Raw genomic sequence first — 26,345 nt, 5'->3', positions numbered from 1 at the left:
CCCCTCTGTTCCCCATGTGCATGTAGTTCCTGTTACAAATGACATGTTTATACATTATGAGTCCCAAACCACCGATTTCTCATTATATTTTATGCATTTGCTTTTTAGATCCTATAGAAAGTAAAAAGTAGAGTTATAAACAAAAAATACAACAGTATTTTTAAATTTTTTAATATCTGGCATTTATAGGTACCTCTGCTGTTACCCTTACCGAAGATCTTCATTTCTTCATGTGGCTTCAATCTGTTGTCTCTTGTCCTTTCCTTTCAACCTGCAGAACCCTCTTTAGCATCTCTTGTAGGGCCAGTCTAGCAGTGACAAATTCCCTGGGCTTTTGTTTATCTGGGAACATCTTAATCTCTCCCTAGTTTTAGAAAGACAGTTTTTCTAGATATAGAAACTTGGTTGGCAGTTTTTTGCTTTTAGCACTTTAAATATGTCATCCCACTGTCTTCTTGCTTCCATAATTTCTGAGAAGAAATCAGCACTGAATTTTTTTTCTAGGCTTCCTTGTACATGACATGTTGTATCTCTTTTGAAGCTTTCAGAATTCTCTATCTTTGGCATTCCACAGTTTGATTATAATATGTCTCAGCATAAGTCTATTTGGTTTTATACTGTTTGGAGTTTGTTGTGCTTCTTGGATGTGTATGTTGATGTTTTTCATTAATTTTGGGAAGTTTTCAGCCATTATTTCTTTTAATATTCTCTCTGCCCCTTTCTTTCTTCTCCTTCTGCAGTTCCTACAATGTGTATAATCAGTATGCTTGATGGCATCCCTTGGGTTTCTCAGGATCTGTTCACTTTTCTTCATTCTTCCTTCCTTCTGCTCCTCAGATTAGATTATTTCATTGTCTTTTCTTCAAGTTCACTGATTCTTTCTTCTGCCAGCCCCAACCTGCTGTTGAACACTTCTGTTGAATTTTTAATGTCTGTTACTATGGTCTTCAGCTCTGTTTGGTTCCTTTTCATAATTTCCTTCTCTATATAAATATTCTCTTTGTGTTCATCTATCATTTTCCTGATTTCCTTTAGTTCTTTGACCACATTCTCCTTTAGCTCTTTGAGCATATTTATGACCCTTTTTCTAAAAGTCTTCATCTGGCACGTCTCAGGTGTGATCCTCCTCACTGGGCCATCACTCCCTGTTTCTTTGCGAGTTTTGTAGTCTTCTGTTGAAAACCTGGACATTTTGATATTTTAATACATTTTCATTGGAATTTAGATTCTCAGGCATCTGTTCCTTAAGCTTATACCCAGCTAGTATTATGACAGAGCCATGACAAATCTGTCCTTGATTGCCAAGAGCTAACCAAAAGAAGAATAAGAATACAAAGAAGGAGGAAGAGGAAGAGGAGGAGGAGGAGGAGGAGGAGGAGCAGGAAAAGGAGAAAAGAAAATAGCTTTTCCAGTCTTTGCAGATTGACCTGTGTCAGCGCTCTTCTTCAGAGCTCATACATATAATGAGTTTAGAGAACAGCTCTAGAGCAAAGCATAGGGGCTTCCCTGATCCTTTCTGTGCCATTGTTTTGTCCTGGTTATGCACCTTGTCTTGGGCATTCACCCATGATCCTAGGAAAACCCCTGTTTACACAGTTTTGAATGTCCCCTCTTCCATAGGAAACAATTTCCTCATGGTCTAGGATACTTCATTGCATATCCTACAGCCAGCAATCCCTTGCTTCGGCCAGCTCAACTTGACTTCTCTCCAAAGCATTGTGTAGGAGAGTTCCATGTGCTACCTTTTGCACTTAGGGCAAGTTCTGGGAAAGCGAGTCCCTCAGGCACCATCAGAGAGACTGGGACAGACACACATGCTCCCAGATGTGTACAAGGGTTACTCTGCTCCCTCTTGAACCAGGACCAGGGAGCTGCACTGGGAGCATGGGCCAGCTCAATGCCAAGCCAGTAAGGGATGGGGATAGGGCCAGCTAGGGTGCCACAAGATCCTACTACCAAGTAGCCTTTTTCTTGATTCAGAGCTCACCCTGTTACTGCAGTCTTTTAACTGTTTCCTGGAGCTTTGAGAAATATGTTTCTGCCAATTCTTACTAGTTGGTCAAAGCTTCTGTGGGGTAATAGAGTCCTGAAGTGTCTTAGCCATCTTGATCAGGGCTCTTATAACATTCTTTTTTTATACAAACTTTGTTTCCTGAAATATTTCCAACTTAAGTAAGTTTTCTTTTCTTAAACTCTTCAAAATAGGCTCAAAAAACAAAGGTATTTTTGTCATAAATACATGAGCTGGAATATAGAAAAGGTCTTGATGAGGATACAGGCAGAGTAAATATCAGAGATGTACTAGATTTCTAGAATGTCCTATGTTCATAAAAAATGTAGTAAGGGGCAAGAAAAGGAAAGGTGAGATGAATTTGCCAGACTTTACCATTACTTGAAACTAATATTAGGTTAGAAACCAGAACTTCAGAGATGCTAGTGCTAGGACCTGGGGAGAAAGGGCAGAACTTTCCCTACAATCTTGATAAAAAACAAAAGAAAACAACTTTTCCCTATTTTATTATGTGCATTTCTTATAATTCTCATCAAATTCTTTCATAGAATTACATAGAATAAATATGTAGACAAAATAAAATTAAAGGTAAGACAGGGCAGAAATTTTAAGTTGTTACTATGATGGAGAAAGAGTAGAGGAAAGGGAAGGTATGTGCATTAGGGGCTATAAATTCTGTGGTTAGGTATAAATTGTATAATAAAAAAGAGAAAAGAAGAAAAGAAGGAAGAAAGAAAGGGATAGAGCTAAAGAGAGATTGAGATTTCTTTAGAAAAAGTAGTGGCATTATCACACTAAAATTTTGATTTTTATAAGAAAGAAGAGAGTCATCTGACATCTTAAAGTATAAAATTAAAGAACATTTTTTTTTAGAATATTAAATACATCATCCGGTTTTAGATTATGCTTTTCCAAATAAAATAAAGTGTGGCTGGACCCAAGCTCTTTGTAAATGTTTAAGCTTTCCAAAGAGAAAAAGGTTTACAGAGAGAAAATGAATACAACCTGGCACTTCTAGGGGAGCCAAGCGCAGCCAACTTCGCAGAGTTTACTCCAGAAAAAGCAATGGAAAATGGATAGATTAATGTAACCACAAAATCTCATCTCCACAGGTGCTCACACTAAAGGCCTTGGTGGGATGATGTTGTATCTTCAGATATAATATATGTCAGAAATACTGGATATTGGTTCTCGTGCCAAACTGCTCAAATGATTTCAGGTGCGTCTCCATTCTCCATCTTTGTCTCAGCCACTAGTCACAAAAATCTTGATTGAGGTGCGGCTCTCTTATGGGGTTGGGGTGGTCAGAGAACGTAAACCAAACATATATTCTAACATCATTTCTGCTTAAGTTTACCTGACCTACTTGGTAACTGGCCCTTAAATTAGGGTATTAACCATAGCCAGCTACCTGCCAGTAACAGCTTCCTAAAGAAAACGCGTATTTAAGCATCTTTCCAACTGGGGCTTATTTTTGAGTTAGGAAGGCAGATCTAATACCAAAAAACGACACAGTGTTAACAGTATTGTCTTTCACTTAGTTAGTAAGCATTGTTGACTTTTTGAGAAAACCAGCTCTACTTTACTAAAATAGGAAGCATTTTTTTAAGGATAAAATTACTTAAATTTAGCTTTGGTCACCTCAGTAATAAAAATTCAAGGGGTAGATATTTATTCAGCCATTCATCAATTACTTTGATTTTATGCCTATGATGGCCAAACATTCTAGATTCTAGTTTCTGTGAGTGACACAGAGAAGAGTAACAGATAGTTTTTGCTCTAGAGGAATTCTTTTATCTCATATGGGCTATAGCAATAACACCTAACATTTTTTGTGCATGTATTACATGCCAGGCAGTCTTCTGAACGTTTCTTGTGGTTTATTTCAGTTAATTCTCACAATGGCCATGTGAGGGAGGTGTTATTATCAGAAGCATAATTAAATTGCCCAAAGTCATTGAGCTAGCTGGACAGACACCTGGGCCTAGAAAAGAGACAGTCTGGCTCCAGAGCCTGCAGCCTTACCATTTCTTCTACTTGATGGTGCCCCCTATACAGAGTGGACAGAACTCAAACTCAAACACTGGTGGGGCCAAGCCATGAATTAAGCAGGGAAGAGAGGAGGTATCTATAGAAGACAGTCTCTATTCCATCAGATTGCTGCCAGAGCATACAATTTTTCAGAAGACATCAGAAATCTGAATTTTTATGAGAAATCTTTCTATTTTTACATGTTAGAAAGTAAAATTATTAAAAACATTGTGCAGACCATACAAAATATGTCTGCAGACTACATTGCATCCAAAGGCTACCAATTTCCATCCTTTGACTTATGGAATAAGGTCCAAAATATTTTGTGCAGCTTTTAAGGCCTCTTGTATCCTGGCACCTCTCTGCCTTATTCCTATTGACAGTCCTCTGTGTGTCATTCCACTTTCCTCCCCATCCCTGGCCTCCACCCTACTGGACTTCTCACTCTCCCCAGAGTGAACCCTGCCCATCCTCCCTGTGAGTTGTAGCCTACTAAACTGCCCCCTGACTGGGATGCTCTTCTCCTGACCCTCTTCTACCTCAAGGTCCTGCAGGAAGTGCCACTTGAATAAGACCTTGAAGGTGTGTAAAATATCAACAGGTAGAAAAAAGACTGCAAGGGCCTTCTGTTCAGAAGGGACAGCATGAACAAATATTCAGAAATGTGAAGACAAAAGACATGTTGAAAACCACCAAACAGCTCCACATATTTTAAAAGAGGCCTCCTGTTCTTGGAATTTGGTCCTATAAAGAGAATTCTTATTGTTGACATTCTTGACATGCACAATAATTCTAAAAGGGTTCTTTGCATAAGGATCGCTGATGATTTAGGGTTTGTTGAAATAGTTCAGATAAATATGAGCAAATCCACAAGGAAAAATATAATTCAAAACAGATTTTTTCCTTGAAGTTACTTTTAACTGGTAATAAGGTTTCTGGCTTCAAAAAGGTTTTGAAAATGAATGGGATCAATTAATATTTTAAAAATGGAGAAAGTCTAAGAAGACTCTAACAATCAAATAATCTCTAAAAGTTATCATTTGAGGCCGTGCCAAGGTCATCTTGGTATGTTGGTAAGGGTGAGTTCTGGGCTCAAAGAGAACCCCAAACTTACCCCTGGGAAAAGAAAATTTGACCCCAAGTTAAAGCAGAGAGTGAGCATTGTTAAAAGTTTCTCAAGTGTTGGACTCCTTAATGTTTACGTTAGTCCACAACTCTAAAGCCAAGTCAGAGAGTTTGGCTTTGCAAGAAACTTTTAAATACTACTATTAGTACTATTATTACTACTTATCACCATGACCAACAACAGGTACCCTGCCATCATTCCTTATTGAGCATTTATTATGTGTCTAGAAATGTGCTAATTCCTTTACATCCATTATCTCTGTCACAACTATTTATCTTTTGCAGTTTAGGATACTGAAGTTCAGAGAAATGAGGAAACTTGCGCAACATCTCATAGCTTATAAGTAGTTTCATGAAGACATTGTTCTTCCATCAAAGCCCATCTCCTTCCTACCCAATGAGATAATACACAGAGCAACTAGCACACTGCCTGCCACAAAACAACACCTCATAAATGAAGGCTACCATCCCCACCACCACTACCACACCATGCTGCTGTTTTCCTCTGGTTCCATACAGGGTTCCATTAACTTGGCCACAGTGGTGGGAAATTTCCTGGAGGGTATTTGCCTCATGAAATAAGGAAGTGAAAGTGGAAGGATAACTTGGCATGGGAGTTGAAAGGTAGTAGGGAAAACATCTTCCTGATATGTAAGGAAAAGTTTTATTTTGTTTTGTTTCATCTTAGCATTGACACATAGTTCTGCAATGAGCTCCCCCATGAATAGTGTCTGTCAAGATATGTGGCAATGTGTAATTCACAGCCCACATGAAAATCTGGCCCACGTTTGGCCCTGCTGACTGAGAGGCTGTTTCTCTGGCTCATCAATTCTAAGGTCAGCCCAATTGGCTCCAAGCCCCAGAGCTGCAAGGATGACACACAGGAGAAATATGTGCTCATTTTCCCATCTTGCCAGGTGCCAACTCTCCTCGAACCGCCTAAGCCATGAAGGCTCCCATCACTCTGAATCGGAATCTTCATTTAAGTGGCCTGCAATGAAGCAGCTTCTGCACTAGTACTATCAATCTCCTACCTCCTTCGTATGGGCTCTTTTTTTTTACACAACAACAGGCTAGCTGTGCTAAAGAATGTCAAATGAAAGCCATGCGAAGCCTTGCCATATGCAGGCCAAATTAAATTAAGAGGCATAATCCTCACTATTGTATTTATCAGCATTAAAATGGAGGATTACTATCCTGGGAACAAAGCCCTATGACATGAAAGACTATTTCAATTGTGTCATTCACTGTACACAGTTACAGCCTCATGTAGGAAGGAAAGCAGAGAAGCATCACCCAAACCACTGACTTCCACTTTCATTCAAACTGAGGTTTCCTTTTCCCCAATCAAATTAACCCCCATCGTGCGCAGATGAGATCACATTTCCCTTGAAACTGTAGGCTTTCTCCCAAGAACTGAGTGCTGGAATTTTCTCCACCAATCACTGAGTGAACATTTTATGCCAATCAGGGTTTATTCCGTAGCTAGCTATGATTTAAGATTTAAAGTGTAGGTATAGAGACAATGTGGATACAGTAGAAAAAGCCCTGGAGTAAGCATTTGGAGCCCTGGGCCTAGAGAGGCATTAGAAGGTACCAATAAAATGTGTGGGCTCTGGTATTGCTGACAGGGCGACGCAGGAATGAGACACGGACACAAAGCTAAGTATACTGGGAGCAGAGGGCCCACCTGCCTCTTGGGCTAAGTGGACGATAATACCGAGTTGCTCCAGCTATTTATTAGAGCAGATCACGTGCATATGCTAAAGATCCTCGGGCTCGGGAGAGCCCACCAGATACCTACGTTCACATCAGGTGCATTTACATTAGGTGTTTACATCTTGTTTACATCAGGAATGTCATAGTCACAAGTTACATCAGGTGTTTACAGAAGCGTCATCATCATAGTCACAAGACTTACTTACATCAGGTGTATATCGTCATCATAGGTACAAGACTTACATCAGGTGTATACAATCTAGGTTTGAGACAATGGTCACAAGACACACATCTTTACAGGGCGGGCCTGCATGGCATTCTATGCAGGCCTGCGGCTCAGCGTTCTAAGCCACCACGCTAAATATGCCTCAGGCAACATGAAAGACTCAGTTTCCCACACTCTGGTGTCAGGAGGCCTGCGTTCACATTCCCAAATCTGTCACTTCACTAGGTATGTTATGTTGGCAAGTTACTTGTAATTCCCAAATGTCAGAAATGATCAATGTATACCTCCCTCACAGTGCTGTTACGAAGACTGAATAAAATAATGCATATAAAACACTTAGTATAGTTCCCAGCAAGTTTTTAGTGAATGCAAAATGTCAGTTCTTACTATTATTTTGGGGGCAGAAGGTCTAGATTAAAACCCAGACCTGCCATTTATTCTCTGTGTGACACTGTGTGATTCATGCCAGGTAATTAAAGTCTGGAGCAGGTAAACCTGATACATCCAACCCAGCACTGGTCCCTGGGCCAGCATTTGGGAGCCACTGGCTTAGCCTTCCCCAGGTTCAGTTTACTCATCTGTAACACGGAGTCAGTAATGCCAACCCAAAACGTCAGTGTGAGAATTTAGTGAGATAATGTGTGGCAAAAGACCCGACATAGCAGTAAATATTAGATGAATCTGATTGATGACCTCAACACTTCCCTCTGGTTCTTATTATGAGCAATATTTCTTATCAAGTCTGGGTGTTATTAATTCTTCTCTCTGATTTTACCTTCTCTTCACTGTTCCCTGGTACCCATCTTGTCTCATCACTACCCCTTCAGCTCCTTGTGGTACATACTGTTGATTGCCTTTCCACAGCCCTTCCCAACCCCTTTCTCCTTTGCCTACTCTCTCCTGCAGAAGCTGAAAATGCCAGTGCTCACTTTCCCAGCTTCCTTGGCAGCTCCTTTGCAGACACTACTGAAAATTCTGGCCAATAAGATGTGAAGGGAGTGTCCTGGAGAACTTCTCGGAAAGGTTTCTCATCTAACAAGTGGGAAGAGGCTCCTGAGGAGAGCCCCCTTCCCATCTATCTCTTCCTTCCTGCTTCAGATATTGCCATGTGAGGAAGTGACGCTCAGTGCTGCTTCAGCTGCCTCGTGACTCTAATGGGGGGCATGTCTGACAGGACAAAAGCAGCAGAGCAAAGAAATGCAAGGGGCCTGTGTCCTTGATGATATCCCTGAACAGGTGACCCAGTCCTGGAAATTTTGCCTTTAGACCTCTTATTCTGAGGGATCCTTGAATTTACTAACTGGAGGTTCTGTAACTTGCCACTGACAGCTTCATCACTAAGCATAACCCAACTCCCTTTCCACCTCCTCCAGGCTTCTTTCCTGTCAACCCCTGGGTTGCTTCATAGGCTACTGACTTGACTGTCAAATACATAGAGAAAAATGGGACCCTAGCACCCATGCCCTGGCACCAGCTGATGAATTATTCTGGATCCTCTTTTTGCTGCCACAACCCAGTGATTGAGAAGGAAGAACATTATTCTTATAAAAATGAGTCCTGAAGAATGGCTTGGAAGTTAGCTCAATAAACATATTGAGGACCTACTATGCATGTTGGACACAAGAAAGAGAAAGATTTGACCCCTGCCCTTGAGAAGCTAACCTTCTAGTGAATGGTTAACCACACTACCAGGCAAAACACAAAGAGCCCCATAGAGAGTGATAAACCAAAGTTTGGCCCAAGGACCCAGTCTGTAAACTGTTACTATTTGCAATGAACTCATCACTAAGCAGATTATTTAGTTAAGCTCTTTTTTTTTTCCCCTTTGGTAACAAAACTTTCTTGATGAAGAAAGAAGTGGATTGATTTATACTGGGGCACAAGCTCATTATTATCTTGTTGAGAACTGGCACTTTGAGTAGTACTATTATAAACAGGCTATGAAGGTTCAGGAATGTTAAAGAGAGTTAAGAAGGTCTTCATGGAGGAAAGGGATATGACAATCTTGACCAAATATGTAAGAGTTGAACAGAATGGAATGGGCAGGGAGAACAGAGATGGATATGTTGGTGGAACTATAAGTCTGATTCCATTTAGCCATAGGATGTATACAAGGACACACTGGAGGTGAGACTGGAGAAATTGGAGCAAAAAGGGAGAGGCATGGAATAGCAAATTGAGAAGTCTGAACCTATTTTGGTCTAAAATGGGAAACCATTAAAGTTCTTTGAGCAAGTCAGAATATGCTTTAGGTCAATTGATCAAGTGTCAGTAATGAAAGCTGGTCTGTAAAGACAGAAAGAGAAAGAAAGAGATAATAGCAGGCCTAGACCAGGGAAGATATTTAGAAAGTGACTGGAGGTGGGGGTCAAATGAGAGGGATCAAAATGACTTGTTCAAAGTTTCAAGACCAGGTCATGGAGAGTGTTTCTGCCACTCATAGAAACAGGAAGGTCACATGGAGGAAGTAGTTTGGTGAGGGCTTTTCTGTTGATGTCCTGGTGTGTAAATCAGGAATACACATCCAGCAGAAGCTGGGCATAGGATTGTGGAGCTGAGAACAGAGATCTGGGAATTAAGCTCACACAGCTGAGAACTGAACTAGAATATATCTGTGAGAGATCACCCAGGTAAGAAATAGAAAAAGAAGAGAGTGAAGGATTAAAGGACTTGGAAAATTGCCAAAAATTAAGTGTGTAATGGGGGAGGATGGAGCAGAGAAGATAGATATTGAGGATTTCTCAAAAAAGGCTGAAGAATGCAGTACCACAGAAACCCATGGAAGGGAGCGTGGGGGGGCTCAAGGAAGCATGGCTCATAAAATTAAATGCTGCAAAGAATCTGATGAATATAAGGATCAAATGACTCATCTAGTGACTGGGAGCTGAGCTTCCCAAGAACAGTTTTAGGGACCTTGTGAGGGCACAAATCAGATTTCAGAATTAAGGAGGGAGGCATCAGTGAGGGAATGAGGCAGCAGACCTGGATGTCAGTTTGAAGAAGTCTAGTCATGAAGGTAAGGAAAGGGAGGGACTGAGCTAAGGACAGGCTTTTGTTAAAATGGGGAAAGGTATAAGCAAAAGGAAAAGAGACAGTGGAGAGAAAAAGATGTAAAACCAGGGGGTAGGCTGATGGCATTAGGACCTGGAGGGCAGAAACACAGACAGAGGAGTTAGCCTTTGTAAGGAAGAGAACCTTTGGTTTTTTGAGACAGGAGCAAAGGACAAAAGACAGATTAAGATAAGGAGAGATTCTAAAGTAGAGGGAAGGGAAGTGGAAGGAGCTCACAGCACTGCCCTGATATTCTGAATAAAGTCAGTCAACTGCTGAAATTGAGGGGAATCAGACTGGTTCACTGCTGGGACCAGTCTAAACAGGTTCACTGAGTTGCCCAAGGTCAAATAGCTGGACAATATTGGCACTAGGACCAGAACCCAAGTCTTGCAACATCCAAGTTAGATGGGGTTTTGTTTGTTTGTTTTGGCTACATCAGAAAAGTCTGTTATTCTATGTGAGATGTTAGATCTATAATATTTCTCCAAGTACCCTTAAATTAGCTAGTCCACTAGACAAATTTAGTTCAAAGGCAACTTGAGACCACTGGAGAAGTAGCAGAATTTAATTTTTCAAGTCTCAAAAATATTAATAAGAAGCCTGAATAAAATTAAGAATTATGTTTTAAAATTGCAAATTAAGACTACCTCTTTTTCTAGTTGAAAAGATGCAAAGAACTCACTAATAATATGCTTCTTTCTCTTCCTGGAGTAAACTTGTAATGAAGGTCTCCAACATCAATTTCAGGGAAAATAAGAAAGGTAAGCTTCATTCTACTTAGACCTTCCCCTTGCCACAGTCCACTACTTCCTATGATACATGTAATGGGGCCTGCAATCTTTTCCAAGAGAAAATAGGCTACAAAGTCTTCCCTAAAGAACTGGCCTATGCATTCCTTGAGTTTAAAGTGCTTGGTGTCATAGCCTGGCTATGTCTTGACTTCAAAGTGACCCAAGCTTACATTTTAAGTCATCATTCCCTGCAGACTTCGAGGAGCTCATATATCATTGAAAATAGTAAGCTATGGCTCTGGACAAGTTCTGCTCTACACATTTTCAATTTAACTAAAACCTCTGGGTAAAGATGAAATGATACTACCTTTTTTCTTTAGCTTAGATCCAGGATTTCTCAATCTTAGTATTATCAACATCTTGGGCTGTACAATTCTTTGTTGGGGGATGGTGACGGTGCTGTGCTGTGCATTGTAGGATGCTTAGCAGCACTCCTGGCCTCTACCTACTAGCTGCCAGTAGCACAACCCTCCCTTTCCAAAACTGTGACAACCAAAAATGTCTCCACACATTGCCAAATGTCCCCCAGGAAGGGGTGTCGGGTTGCCTGGTTGAGACCCATTGCTTTAACATAATGAGGCCAAGTGCAAGTTTTACCATAAAGAGAACACAATAGGCAGGATTCTGTTCAGAATGCCCTCTAGACGAAGGACTTTTGCCCACAGGGTAATGACTGCAGACATGGAAGAATGAATTCCACTTTCTACAACTTACCAAAATAAAATAGGGGTGGAAATAGTTTTGTTTCATTGTCCACTGGAGCAGAACACCTCAGTTTAAGACTGGGAACTCTTACATATACTCTTATGGTTGAGAACTCTAACAGATAAGACTCACCGATTTTTCTCAGCGACAGCTGGATAGTTGCTTGAAGTCTCTGCCTGATTACTATTGGATTCTGCTTGCGGACTGCTTTTATAACCTATAGATTCCCTTAGAACTGAGAGAAAATAAACACGGACTTAGAGGTCTAAGGATAAATTCAGAAGTAGGCAGGGTTAGATTTCAGTGCCCTTCTATGCTCTCCGCTTGCATGTCACTCCCTGACTTTCTGCAGTCTTTCTCTAGGACATGCCATCAAAACTGACCTATTTTGGAAAGGTCTCATTCTGTGCTAGGTCTAAGCCAATAAATAGGATAAAATAACTCATGCTTATAGGAAAACAAGCCAACGATTTCTGGCAATAGATATAAATGGTAGACAGAGAGTAGAGGCCCCAAAGTGAGGTCGATCTCCATAGAAGCAGCATGTAATAGCTGAAATAGCATTGTACTAGACAGAGTTAGTAGACCAACTTCTAGTCCCATCAGGCTGTCAGCTAGATCTGAATAGGAACAAATATGTCAAAGAACAAATTTTCACAATGTGGGTAGGATTAACTGCAAACAGGGAATCATTCCAGAAGTAATCCATTTCTGCATTGTGACTGAGGACAATTAACTGAGTTTGACAAGACTGGAGACATGACAAATGTAATTTCTCATTCCTGTGACAATGTCAGGTATTACTAATGCATCATGTCTCTCTTTCAAGTTCCTTTTTAACACAATACCTCACATCAGCGGTTCTCAAATTGTGGACCCTGGACCAGTGATGTCAGTATCACCTGGGAACTTGTTATAAATGCATGTACTCAGGCTCCACCCCAGACCTATGGAATCAGAAACTCAGGGGTGGGGGGAAGGAGGTAGGAGCTCCAACAATCTGCATATTAACAATCCCTCCAGCTGACCCTGATTCATGTTAAAGTTTGAGAACTACTGCTCCAGATCAATGATTCTTAATCCTGGCTGTACATTAGAAACACCTGTGAAAACTTTAAACATGCCTGAGCCCAGCTCCGAGAGATTCTAAAATTGGCCTGGAGTAGGAGTTGGCAACAAAGCTCCCCAGATGATTTTAATGTGCAGCCAGGGTTGAGAATTGCAGCTCCAGGTAGTCACTACCAATCAACTGTAGTATGAAAGAGACTTTATACCTATTTGCTGTCAGTACTTTGGATCGTATAGAAGCAGCCAAACTAAAATATAAACAAAATAATCTATAAATATGACAATTGTGACATATTGTGGAAAGTACATATAATACAAAAGGTTGATGTTATAATGATAGAACAAATAATATGGCAGTGATGGAGTGTAGATAAAGAAATAAAGAAAAAAAGAAATCAATTGTTTCTGTGTTGTCTGTTCTGGGAAGAGCCTGCTCTGATTCTAAATTACTAGTTTGGCTCCTTAGACATAAATATCTTTTGTGCAGAAGTAATGTAATTCTTTGAGCTGTCAGTGTTAGATAAAAACATCTGTTGTTATTACTGCTATAAACACCAAAAGGATAAAAAGAAAATGTTAATGGAACATTATTACATTTTTATTATTACACAAAAACATTAGAATCAAGAAGTGAAGCAACAATAATGGAGGGGGAATGAAAAAGCAGAAATCAATAAAAATAGCCATAGCCCACCCTTTGGAAATCCATTAGCCAATTCTCTCCTCTAACTGCCTTCACTTGATTCATAAACTCCTCCACCCTGAGGACCAGGCAGGTTTTCGACTGTCTTGGAGATTCTAAAACTCTGGCCCAGGCTCATTTGTAATACTGAGAAAAGCAACATAAAAAGTAAAAAAGAGGAACCCACTTCAGGAACACAAATATCTGTTTCTCTATAACGAAGGAAAACCCCTGCAAAAAATTTTAACCTTTAGTTTTCTGGCCCAATTCAGCAACACCAGTGCTACACTGATAAAGCCCCACTGTTACTGCCCACATGTGAAGCTGAGATTTCAAGCTTTTGTCTGTATCTTTTTGAAATTCTCAGTATGAAAGGGAGGAATAGCAGTTTAAGAGCAGAAAGCAATACAGAGGGTAAAATAAATAATATAAAATAGAAAATACAAGCAGGGAGATGATGGCAGAGTAGGAAGCCCTGGGAATCAGTCCCTCCACCATAACAACTATTAAACAGGCAGGAACTGTCTGAATCAATTATTTTAAAACTCTAGAGTCTAGCAGAACATTGTACAGCATCCAGGGAAGAGTGGAGGAAGAGGGTGGTAAATTACAGTAAATACCAGTGAATTGCTCTCTCTGCTTGGTGGTTACCATGGCCTAGCCTCCACTTGCAGCCTCTGGCATAGCTTGCTAGTGCCAGAGAGGGACATAAAAATCTACCACCCCAAGATGGGGGAGGGGGCATCACTGTAGCTTTTGATTAGCTACAACAGATCACTGGGGACCTGGCTCTCCAACTCTGAGGGTGGCCATTGTTCCAACCCACTATAGACAAATGTGGCTGAGAAGACTGACAGACTTCCTAAGAAGTCTCCCTACGAGCTTCCTAAGAGCTGCAGAACACAGTTGAAGGGCAGAGGCCAAATCAAGAAAGAGCAGCTTTGGGGATCCCAGAAGAAGTTCCTGGCCCCCTTCTTGGCCTCTCCCTCATCCCCTCCCCAGGGCAGTTTGGAGCTAGCTAGTGCTCCCTTTGTGGGTCCTTGGCCTTGTACTGGCTGGGAAAGACAGACTTGGGAAACTCCTCTCCAGTGTGCCCTGCTCCCAGAATATTCCCTCCAGGCCAAAGCAGCTTGAGACAACAAAAGAAGTGTAAGAAATATTTAAGTCCAAGCGCCTCAGGGCAAATGCTTACCTGCTTTAAGTCTGGCAGTGGAAAACCTAGGAGGAGAAGGTCTGTTTCCTGGGAATTCAAACTCCTGTAAGCAGAACTCTGAAGGCCCCCAGCAAGGAATTCAAGAGGGCTGAACTCTGGTGGAGAGCACCAGCCTATGCAAAGCCAATTTGCAAAGACAGTGAAAGGTATTTTTTGCTTAGGTTTGCTTGATTTTGTTAGCTCCTGATCCACCAAAAATCTCTGTCATATCACTAGCTGGTTACATACTCAAGAAACAGACATCTCAAGGAATAAATCCAGAGTTAACACTAAAATGTACAATGTGCAACAAAAGAAATCATACAAAGAAACATGAAATAATGGCCCATCCAAAGGAAAAGTATAAAAATACAAAAAACATCAGTGAAGAAAACCAGAATGTGGACATACTAGGCAAAGATTTTTTTCAAAATGATCTTCAATACGAACAAGGAGACAAAGGAAAATATAGAGAAAGAACTAAAAGATATCAGGAAAATAATAAATGAACAATAAGAAAACTTCAATAAAGAGACAGGAATTTTTAAGAAAGGAACCAAACAGAACAACTGGATTGAAGACCACAATAAATGAAATGAAAAATTCCCAGGAGGATATCAACAGCAGATTGGAGCTGCCAGAAGAATGAATCAGTGAACTTGAAGACAAGACAATTGAAGTGAGTCAGCTGAGGAGCAGAACGAAATAAAAATTATAAAAAGTGAAAATAGTCCAGGAGACTTCTGGGACACCATCAAGCATACCAATATATGCATTATGGGAGACGCAGAAAGAGAAGAATGAGTGAAAGTGGCAGAAGGAATATTCAAAGAAATAATAACAGAAAATTTCCCTGGCTTGGCAAAAGACACAGATACGCATATCGAAGAAGCCCAGAGAACACCAAACTGGATAAACCTGAAAAAAGTATGTCCCATCACATATTGATCAAACTGTCAAATGCAAAGAACAAGGATAGAGTTCCAAAAGTGCAAGAGAAAAGCAATATGTTATCCACAAAGGAGTCCCTTTTAGATTGAATGTCAATTTCTTATCAGAAACTATGGAGGCAAGAAGGCAGTGGGTTGAAATACCTAAAGTGCTGAAAGAAAACAATTGCCAACCCAAATTTTATATCCAGTGAGACTGTCTTTCAAAAATGAGGGAGAGATTAAAACATTTCCAGATAAAAGTTAAGGGACTTCGCCTTTTAAAAATACATCTCGGGACTGGTGAGCTGTATGTTTTAGTTACTCCTCCAGGAAAGTAGGTAGAAAGCCAGGAACTGTGTGGACTGGACACCGCAGAGCAATCTGACTTTGGGCATACTTCACACAACACTCATGAAAACGTGGAACTGCTGAGATCAGCGAAATCTGTGAGTTTTTGCAGCCAGGGGACCCGCGCCCCTCCCTGCCAGGCTCAGTCCCGTGGGAGGAGGGGCTGTCAGCTCCGGGAAGGAGATGGGAGAACTGCAGTGGCAGCCCTTATCGGAAACTCATTCTACTGATCCAAACTCCAACCATAGATAGACTGAGACCAGACACCAGAGAATCTGAGAGCAGCCAGCCCAGCAGAGAGGAGACAGGCATAGAAAAAAAACAACACGAAAAACTCCAAAATAAAAGCAGAGGATTTTTGGAGTTCTGGTGAACATAGAAAGGGGAAGGGCAGAGCTCAGGCCCTGAGGCGCATATGCAAATCCCGAAGAAAAGCTGATCTCTCTGCCCTGTGGACCTTTCCTTAATGGCCCTGCTGCTTTGTCTCTTAGCATTTCAATAACCCATTAGATCTCTGAGGAGGGCCCTTTTTTTTTTAATCCTTTTTTCTTTTTCTAAAACAATTACTCTAAGAAGCCCAATACAGAAAGCTTCAAAGACTTGCAATTTGGGCACGTCAAGTCAAGAGCAGAACTAAGAGAGCTCTGAGAAAAAAGGCAATAATCCAGTGGCTGAGAAAATTCAATAAACACCACAACTTCCAAAGAAAAGGGGGGTGTCTGCTCACAGCCATCATCCTGGTGGACAGGAAACACTCCTGCCCATCGCCAGCCCCATAGCCCAGAGCTGCCCCAGACAACCCAGTGTGACGGAAGTGCTTCAAATAACAGGCACACACCACAAAACTGGGCGTGGACATTAGCCTTCCCTGCAACCTCAGCTGATTGTCCCAGAGTTGGGAAGGTGGAGCAGTGTGAATTAACAAAGCCCCATTCAGCCACCATTTCAGCAGACTGGGAGCCTCCCTACACAGCCCTGCAGCCCAGAACTGCCCTGGGGGGACGACACTCACCTGTGACATAGCACAGTCATCCCTCAACAGAGGACCCGGGGTGCACAGCCTGGAAGAGGGGCCCACTTGCAAGTCTCAGGAGCCATACGCCAATACCAAGGACTGGTGGGTCAGTGGCAGAGACAAACTGTGGCAGGACTGAACTGAAGGATTAGACTATTGCAGCAGCTTTAAAACTCTAGGATCACCAGGGAGATTTGATTGTTAGGGCCACCCCTCCTCCCTGACTGCCCAGAAACACGACCCATATACAGGTCAGGCAACACCAACTACACACGCAAGCTTGGTACACCAATTGGACCCCACAAGACTCACTCCCCCACTCACCAAAAAGGCTAAGCAGGGGAGAACTGGCTTGTGGAGAACAGGTGGCTCGTGGATGCCACCTGCTGGTTAGTTAGAGAAAGTGTACTCCACGAAGCTGTAGATCTGATAAATTAGAGATAAGGACTTCAATTGGTCTACAAATCCTAAAAGAACCCTATCAAGTTCAGCAAATGCCACGAGGCCAAAAACAACAGAAAATTATAAAGCATATGAAAAAAACAGACGATATGGATAACCCAAGCCCAAGCACCCAAATCAAAAGACCAGAAGAGACACAGCACCTAGAGCAGCTACTCAAACAACTAAAGATGAACAATGAGACCATAGTACGGGATACAAAGGAAATCAAGAAGACCCTAGAAGAGCATAAAGAAGACATTGCAAGACTAAAAAAATGGATGATCTTATGGAAATTAAAGAAACTGTTGACCAAATTAAAAAGATTCTGGACACTCATAGTACAAGACTAGAGGAAGCTGAACAACGAATCAGTGACCTGGAAGATGACAGAATGGAAAATGAAAGCATAAAAGAAAGAATGGGGAAAAAAATTGAAAAAATCGAAATGGACCTCAGGGATATGATAGATAATATGAAACGTCCAAATATAAGACTCATTGGTGTCCCAGAAGGGGAAGAAAAGGGTAAAGGTCTAGGAAGAGTATTCAAAGAAATTGTTGGGGAAAACTTCCCAAATCTTCTAAACAACATAAATACACAAATCATAAATGCTCAGCGAACTCCAAATAGAATAAATCCAAATAAATCCACTCCGAGACATATACTGATCACACTGTCAAACACAGAAGAGAAGGAGCAAGTTCTGAAAGCAGCAAGAGAAAAGCAATTCACCACATACAAAGGAAACAGCATAAGACTAAGTAGTGACTACTCAGCAGCCACCATGGAGGCGAGCAAGCAGTGGCACGATATATTTAAAATTCTGAGTGAGAAAAATTTCCAGCCAAGAATACTTTATCCAGCAAAGCTCTCCTTCAAATTTGAGGGAGAGCTTAAATTTTTCACAAACAAATGCTGAGAGAATTTGCTAACAAGAGACCTGCCCTACTGGAGATACTAAAGGGAGCCCTGCAGACAGAGAAACAAAGAAAGGACAGAGAGACTTGGAGAAAGGTTCAGTACTAAAGAGATTCGGTATGGGTACAATAAAGGATATTAATAGACAGAGGGGAAAAATATGACAAACATAAACCAAAGGATAAGATGGCTGATTCAAGAAATGCCTTCACGGTTATAACGTTGAATGTAAATGGATTAAACTCCCCAATTAAAAGATATAGATTCGCAGAATGGATCAACAAAAATGAACCATCAATATGTTGCATACAAGAGACTCATCTTAGACACAGGGACACAAAGAAACTGAAAGTGAAAGGATGGAAAAAAATATTTCATGCAAGCTACAGCCAAAAGAAAGCAGGTGTAGCAATATTAATCTCAGATAAAATAGACTTCAAATGCAGGGATGTTTTGAGAGACAAAGAAGGCCACTACATACTAATAAAAGGGGCAATTCAACAAGAAGAAATAACAATGTCTATGCACCCAATCAAGGTGCCACAAAATACATGAGAGAAACACTGGCAAAACTAAAGGAAGCAATTGATGTTTCCGCAATAATTGTGGGAGACTTCAACACATCACTCTCTCCTATAGATAGATCAACCAGACAGAAGACCAATAAGGAAACTGGAAACCTAAACAATCTGATAAATGAATTAGATTTAACAGACATATACAGGACATTACATCCCAAATCACCAGGATACACATACTTTTCTAGTGCTCACGGAACTTTCTCCAGAATAGATCATATGCTGGGACATAAAACAAGCCTCAATAAATTTAAAAAGATTGAAATTATTCAAAGCACATTCTCTGACCACAATGGAATACAATTAGAAGTCATTAACCATCAGAGACTTAGAAAATTCACAAATACCTGGAGGTTAAAAAACACACTCCTAAACAATCAGTGGGTTAAAGAAGAAATAGCAAGAGAAATTGCTACATATATAGAGACGAATGAAAATGAGAACACAACATACCAAAACCTATGGGATGCAGCAAAAGCAGTGCTGAGGGGGAAATTTATAGCACTGAACGCATATATTAAAAAGGAAGAAAGAGCCAAAATCAAAGAACTAATGGATCAACTGAAGAAGCTAGAAAATGAACAGCAAACCAATCCTAAACCAAGTAGAAGAAAAGAAATAACAAGGATTAAAGCAGAAATAAATGACATAGAGAACAAAAAAACAATAGAGAAGATAAATATCACCAAAAGTTGGTTCTTTGAGAAGATCAACAAGATTGACAAGCCCCTAGCTAGACTGACAAAATCAAAAAGAGAGAAGACCCATATAAACAAAATAATGAATGAAAAAGGTGACATAACTGCAGATCCTGAAGAAATTAAAAAGATTATAAGAGGATATTATGAACAACTGTATGGCAATAAACTGGACAATGTAGAAGAAATGGACAATTTCCTGGAAACATATGAACAACCTAGACTGACCAGAGAAGAAATAGAAGACCTCAACCAACCCATCACAAGCAAAGAGATCCAATCAGTCATCAAAAATCTTCCCACAAATAAATGCCCAGGGCCAGATGGCTTCACAGGGGAATTCTACCAAACTTTCCAGAAAGAACTGACACCAATCTTACTCAAACTCTTTCAAAACATTGAAGAAAATGGAACACTACCTAACTCATTTTATGAAGCTAACATCAATCTAATACCGAAACCAGGCAAAGATGCTACAAAAAAGGAAAACTACCGGCCAATCTCCCTAATGAATATAGATGCAAAAATCCTCAACAAAATACTTGCAAATCGAATCCAAAGACACATTAAAAAAATCATACACCATGACCAAGTGGGGTTCATTCCAGGCATGCAAGGATGGTTCAACATCAGAAAAACAATCAATGTATTACAACACATTAAAAACTCGAAAGGGAAAAATCAATTGATCATCTCAATAGATGCTGAAAAAGCATTTGACAAAATCCAACATCCCTTTTTGATAAAAACACTTCAAAAGGTAGGAATTGAAGGAAACTTCCTCAACATGATAAAGAGCATATATGAAAAACCCACAGCCAGCATAGTACTCAATGGTGAGAGACTGAAAGCCTTCCCTCTAAGATCAGGAACAAGACAAGGATGCCCGCTGTCACCACTGTTATTCAACATTGTGCTGGAAGTGCTAGCCAGGGCAATCCGGCAAGACAAGGAAATAAAAGGCATCCAAATTGGAAAAGAAGAAGTAAAACTGTCATTGTTTGCAGATGATATGATCTTATATCTAGAAAACCCTGAGAAATCGACGATACAGCTTCTAGAGCTAATAAACAAATTTAGCAAAGTAGCGGGAAACAAGATTAATGCACATAAGTCAGTAATGTTTCTATATGCTAGAAATAAACAAACTGAAGAGACACTCAAGAAAAAGATACCATTTTCAATAGCAACTAAAAAAATCAAGTACCTAGGAATCAACTTAACCAAAGATGTAAAAGACCTATACAAAGAAAACTACATAACTCTACTAAAAGAAATAGAAGGGGACCTTAAAAGATGGAAAAATATTCCATGTTCAAGGATTGGAAGGCTAAATGTCATTAAGATGTCAATTCTACCCAAACTCATCTACAGATTCAATGCAATCCCAATCAAAATTCCAACAACCTACTTTGCAGACTTGGAAAAGCTAGTTATCAAATTTATTTGGAAAGGGAAGATGCCTCGAATTGCTAAAGACACTCTAAAAAAGAAAAACGAAGTGGGAGGACTTACACTCCCTGACTTTGAAGCTTATTATAAAGCCACAGTTGCCAAAACAGCATGGTACTGGCACAAAGATAGACATATAGATCAGTGGAATCGAATTGAGAATTCAGAGATAGACCCCCAGATCTATAGCCGACTGATCTTTGATGAGGCCCCCAAAGTCACTGAACTGAGCCATAATGGTCTTTTCAACAAATGGGGCTGGGAGAGTTGGATATCCATATCCAAAAGAATGAAAGAGGACCCCTACCTCACCCCCTACTCAAAAATTAACTCAAAATGGACCAAAGATCTCAATATAAAAGAAAGTACCATAAAACTCCTAGAAGATAATGTAGGAAAACATCTTCAAGACCTTGTATTAGGCGGCCACTTCCTAGACTTTACACCCAAAGCACAAGCAACAAAAGAGAAAATAGATAAATGGGAACTCCTCAAGCTTAGAAGTTTCTGCACCTCAAAGGAATTTCTCAAAAAGGTAAAGAGGCAGCCAACTCAATGGGAAAAAATTTTTGGAAACCATGTATCTGACAAAAGACTGATATCTTGCATATACAAAGAAATCCTACAACTCAATGACAATAGTACAGACAGCCCAATTATAAAATGGGCAAAAGATATGAAAAGACAGTTGTCTGAAGAGGAAATACAAATGGCCAAGAAACACATGAAAAAATGTTCAGCTTCACTAGCTATTAGAGAGATGCAAATTAAGACCACAATGAGATACCATCTAACACCGGTTAGAATGGCTGCCATTAAACAAACAGGAAACTACAAATGCTGGAGGGGATGTGGAGAAATTGGAACTCTCATTCATTGTTGGTGGGACTGTATAATGGTTCAGCCACTCTGAAAGTCAGTCTGGCAGTTCCTTAGAAAACTAGATATAGAGCTACCATTCGATCCAGCGATTGCACTTCTCGGTATATACCCGGAAGGTTGGAAAGCAGTGACACGAACAGATATCTGCATGCCAATGTTCATAGCAGCATTATTCACAATTGCCAAGAGATGGAAACAACCCAAATGTCCTTCAACAGATGAGTGGATAAATAAAATGTGGTATATACACACGATGGAATACTACGCAGCAGTAACAAGGAACGATCTCGTGAAACATATGACAACATGGATGAACCTTGAAGACATAATGCTGAGCAAAATAAGCCAGGCACAAAAAGAGAAATATTATATGCTACCACTAATGTGAACTTTGAAAAATGTAAAACAAATGGTTTATAATGTAGAATGTAGGGGAACTAGCAATAGAGAGCAATTAAGGAAGGGGGAACAATAATCCAAGAAGAACAGATAAGCTATTTAACGTTCTGGGGATGCCCAGGAATGACTATGGTCTGTTAATTTCTGATGGATATAGTAGGAACAAGTTCACAGAAATGTTGCTATATTATGTAACTTTCTTGGGGTAAAGTAGGAACATGTTGGAAGTTAAGCAGTTATCTTAGGTTAGTTGTCTCTTTCTTACTCCCTGGTTATGGTCTCTTTGAAATGTTCTTTTATTGTATGTTTGTTTTCTTTTTAACTTTTTTTTTCATACAGTTGATTTAAAAAAGAAGGGAAAGTTAAAAAAAAAAAAAAGAAAAACAAGGAAAAAAAAAGATGTAGTGCCCCCTTGAAGAGCCTGTGGCGAATGCAGGGGTATTGGCCTACCCCACCTCCATGGTTGCTAACATGACCACAGACATAGGGAACTGGTGGTTTGATGGGTTGAGCCCTCTACCATAAGTTTTACCCTTGGGAAGACGGTTGCTGCAAAGGAGAAGCTAGGCCTCCCTATGGTTGTGCCTAAGAGCCTCCTCCCGAATGCCTCTTTGTTGCTCAGATGTGGCCCTCTCTCTCTGGCTAAGCCAACTTGAAAGGTGAAATCACTGCCCTCCCCGCTACGTGGGATCAGACACCCAGGGGAGTGAATCTCCCTGGCAACGTGGAATATGACTCCCGGGGAGGAATGTAGACCCGGCATCATGGGACGGAGAACATCTTCTTGACCAAAAGGGGGATGTGAAAGGAAATGAAATAAGCTTCAGTGGCAGAGAGATTCCAAAAGGAGCTGAGAGGTCACTCTGGTGGGCACTCTTACGCACACTTTAGACAACCCTTTTTAGGTTCCAAAGAATTGGGGTAGCTGGTGGTGGATACCTGAAACTATCAAACTGCAACCCAGAACCCATGAATCTCAAAGACAGTTGTATAAAAATGTAGCTTATGAGGGGTGACAATGGGATTGGGAAAGCCATAAGGACCACACTCCACTTTGTCTAGTTTATGGATGGATGAGTAGAAAAATAGGGGAAGGAAACAAACAGACAAAGGTACCCAGTGTTCTTTTTTCTTCAATTGCTCTTTTTCACTCTAATTATTATTATTGTTATTTTTGTGTGTGTGCTAATGAAGGTGTCAGGGATTGATTTAGGTGATGAATGTACAACTATGTAATGGTACTGTAAACAATCGAAAGTACAATTTGTTTTGTATGACTGCGTGGTATGTGAATATATCTCAATAAAATGAAGATAAAAAAAAAAAAAAAAAGTTAAGGGACTTCATCACCACTAGACCAGCCCTACAAGCAATACAAAAGGGAATTCTTCAGACTGAAAGGAAAGGACATCTGACAGTATTTCCAAGTGGCATGGGGGAATGAGGACCTCTACTAAAGGTAACCACAAGGAAACCATAAACACCAATACTATTGTATTATGTTTTTTGGTATAAAACTCCATTTCTTGCTTCCTACAGATGCTAAAATGCAAATGCATAGAGGGTAGAGATAAAGCTATGGTTTAGGACATATGACGTACAAACATAAAAGTGGTAGCAGGTACAAAAAAAGGTGGAGGGGACAGAGAATTATAGGAACAAGTGTATGTGTATGCTATTGAGGTCAAGTTGATATCAAATCAATTTGACTGCTGTAAATTTAGGATGTTGAATTTTGGTCCCTAGAAGGAAGATATACGAAAAATATATCCAGATAGAAATGAGAAGTGACTCAACATGGTACAATGCAAAAAATCAAATAAATGTGAAGTAGGCATTAACTGAAAAATTGAGGGACAAAAAGGGTACAAGACTTACAAAGACCAAATAGCAAACGGCAGAAGAAAGTCCTGCATTATCTGTAGTGACTTTAAATGTAAGTGGATTAAACTCTCCAGGCAAAAGGCAGAGATTGGCAATAAGGATAAAAAAGCATGACCCAACTCTATGATGTTTAAAAGAAACTCACCTAAATTCAAAGATATAAGCAGGTTGAAAGTGAAAGGACAGAAAAACATACACCATGCAAATAGTAACCAAAAGAGAGCTGGGGTAGCTATACTAAAATCAGATAAAATAGACTTTAAGTCAAAAACTGTTACAAGGGACAAGGTGGTCATTATATACTGATAAAATTCAACAAGAAGACATAACAATTATAATAACAATTATAAATAAATATGCACCTATGGCAAAGCCCCAAAATACATGAAACAAACACTGACAGGATTGAAGAGAGAAAAAGATGATTCTACAATAGTAGTAGTAGACTTCAATAAACTACTTTCAGTAAAGGATCATATAGACAGGAGATCAGTAAGGAAATACATGACTTGAACAATACTATAAACCAACAGACCTTTTATAGACATATGTAAAACACTTCACCCAACAATAGAATATACATTCTTCTCAAGTGCACATGGATCATTCTCAAGGACAGACCACATGACAAGTAATAATACAAGTCTCAATAAATTAAAAAATATTGAAATCAGACAATGTAACTTCTCTGATCAGAATGGAATGAAGCTAGAAATTAATAACAGAGGAGGTAATAGAAAATTCACAAATAAATGGAAATTAAACAATGTACTCTTAAACAACCAATGGGAAATTAGGAAATATCTTGAGGTAAATGAAAATGAAAATATGACATACCAAAATGTATGGGATGCAGCAAAGGCAGTGCTGAGAGGGAAATTTATACCTCAAAACTGGAAGAACTAGTGAGAAAAAAAAAAGAGCAAACTAAACCCTAAGGAAGCAGAAGGAAGGAAATAGATTAGCGTGGGGATAAATGAAATAGAGAATTAAAACAATAGGAATAATCAACAAAACCACAAGTTGGTTCTGTGAAAAGATCAATATAATTGACAAATCTTTAACTAGACTGACAAAGAAAAAAAGAGAGGACAAAAATAACTAACATCAGAAATGAAATGGGAGACATTACTACCCACCCCACTGGAAAAGAAACAAGGATTATAAGTGGATAGTATGAAGAACTGTACACCATGAATAGTATTACCTAGATGAAATGGACAAATTCCTAGAAACACACAAACTACCTATACTGACTCGAGAAGAAATAGATCTCAACAAACCAAGTACAAGTAAAGAGATTGAATTAGTCATCAAAAACCTCCCAACAAAGAAAGTCCAGGACCAGATGGCTTCTCAGGTGAGTTTTACCAAACAGCCCAAGAAGAATTAACACCAGTTACGCTCAAACTCTTCCGAAAAACTGAAGAGGAGGGAACTCCCTAATTCATTCTATAAGGCCAACATCAGTCTCATACCAAAGACATATAAAGATACCATAAGAAGAGAAAATTACAGACCAAAAGCCCTTATGCACTTACATGGGAAAACACCCAACAAAATACTAGCAAACCAAACCCAATAGCCCATTAAAAGATTTATACACCGTGATTAAGTGGGATTTATCCCAGGTATGCAAGGTGGTTCAACATAAGAAAATCAAAATTAATAGAATATATCAAATTAGCAGAATGAAGGAAGAAAACCACATGATCAGCTCAACTGATACAGAAAAGGCAACTGACAAAATCCAGCATCCCTTTTTGAAAAAACACCCAGAAAACAAGGAAAAAGATTTTATGATCTCACTGATATGAAATAATTAGAATAAGAAGACTCAGAGAGTTAGACTCTAGAATATACATTACCGGGAGATGGGGGTGGGGGGTGGTGAAAGAGGGTAAGGCTTAAAATGCACAAATGCACAGAGTCTCTATTTGGGGCAATGGAGACGTTTTGGTAATGGATGGGTGATGATAGCACAACATTGTGAACGTAACAGCATGGAATTTTATGTTTGAATGTGGTTAAAAGGGGAAATGTTAGGTTGTATGCATGTTACTAGAATAAAAATTTAAAACAAACAAAAAACAAAAACACACAAATAATACCAGTGAGACCACAAAAGTCCCATTTTAGTTTGGGACTCTCCTCAGGAAGAGTCTGAGACCAAAAAGAGAGGAGGAATCAG

General features: G+C 39.8%; 1 protein-coding gene across 2 annotated transcripts in view; it reads right to left on the bottom strand.

Moving 5' to 3' along the window:
* MYO3B (myosin IIIB) overlaps positions 1-26,345 on the bottom strand; it is a 348,697-nt gene that overhangs the window by 115,726 nt on the left and 206,626 nt on the right. For both annotated transcript variants that reach the window (XM_037849672.1, XM_037849673.1), the window contains one exon: positions 11,795-11,897. In XM_037849672.1, coding sequence (XP_037705600.1) covers positions 11,795-11,897 — 103 coding nt within the window. The remainder of the gene's footprint in view (positions 1-11,794; positions 11,898-26,345) is intronic.

This window comes from Choloepus didactylus, chromosome 9, assembly GCF_015220235.1.
Source record: "Choloepus didactylus isolate mChoDid1 chromosome 9, mChoDid1.pri, whole genome shotgun sequence".
NCBI lineage: Eukaryota > Metazoa > Chordata > Mammalia > Pilosa > Megalonychidae > Choloepus > Choloepus didactylus.
The sequence above is the reverse complement of the archived record's forward strand: the minus strand, read 5'-3'. Positions and strand labels throughout refer to the sequence as shown.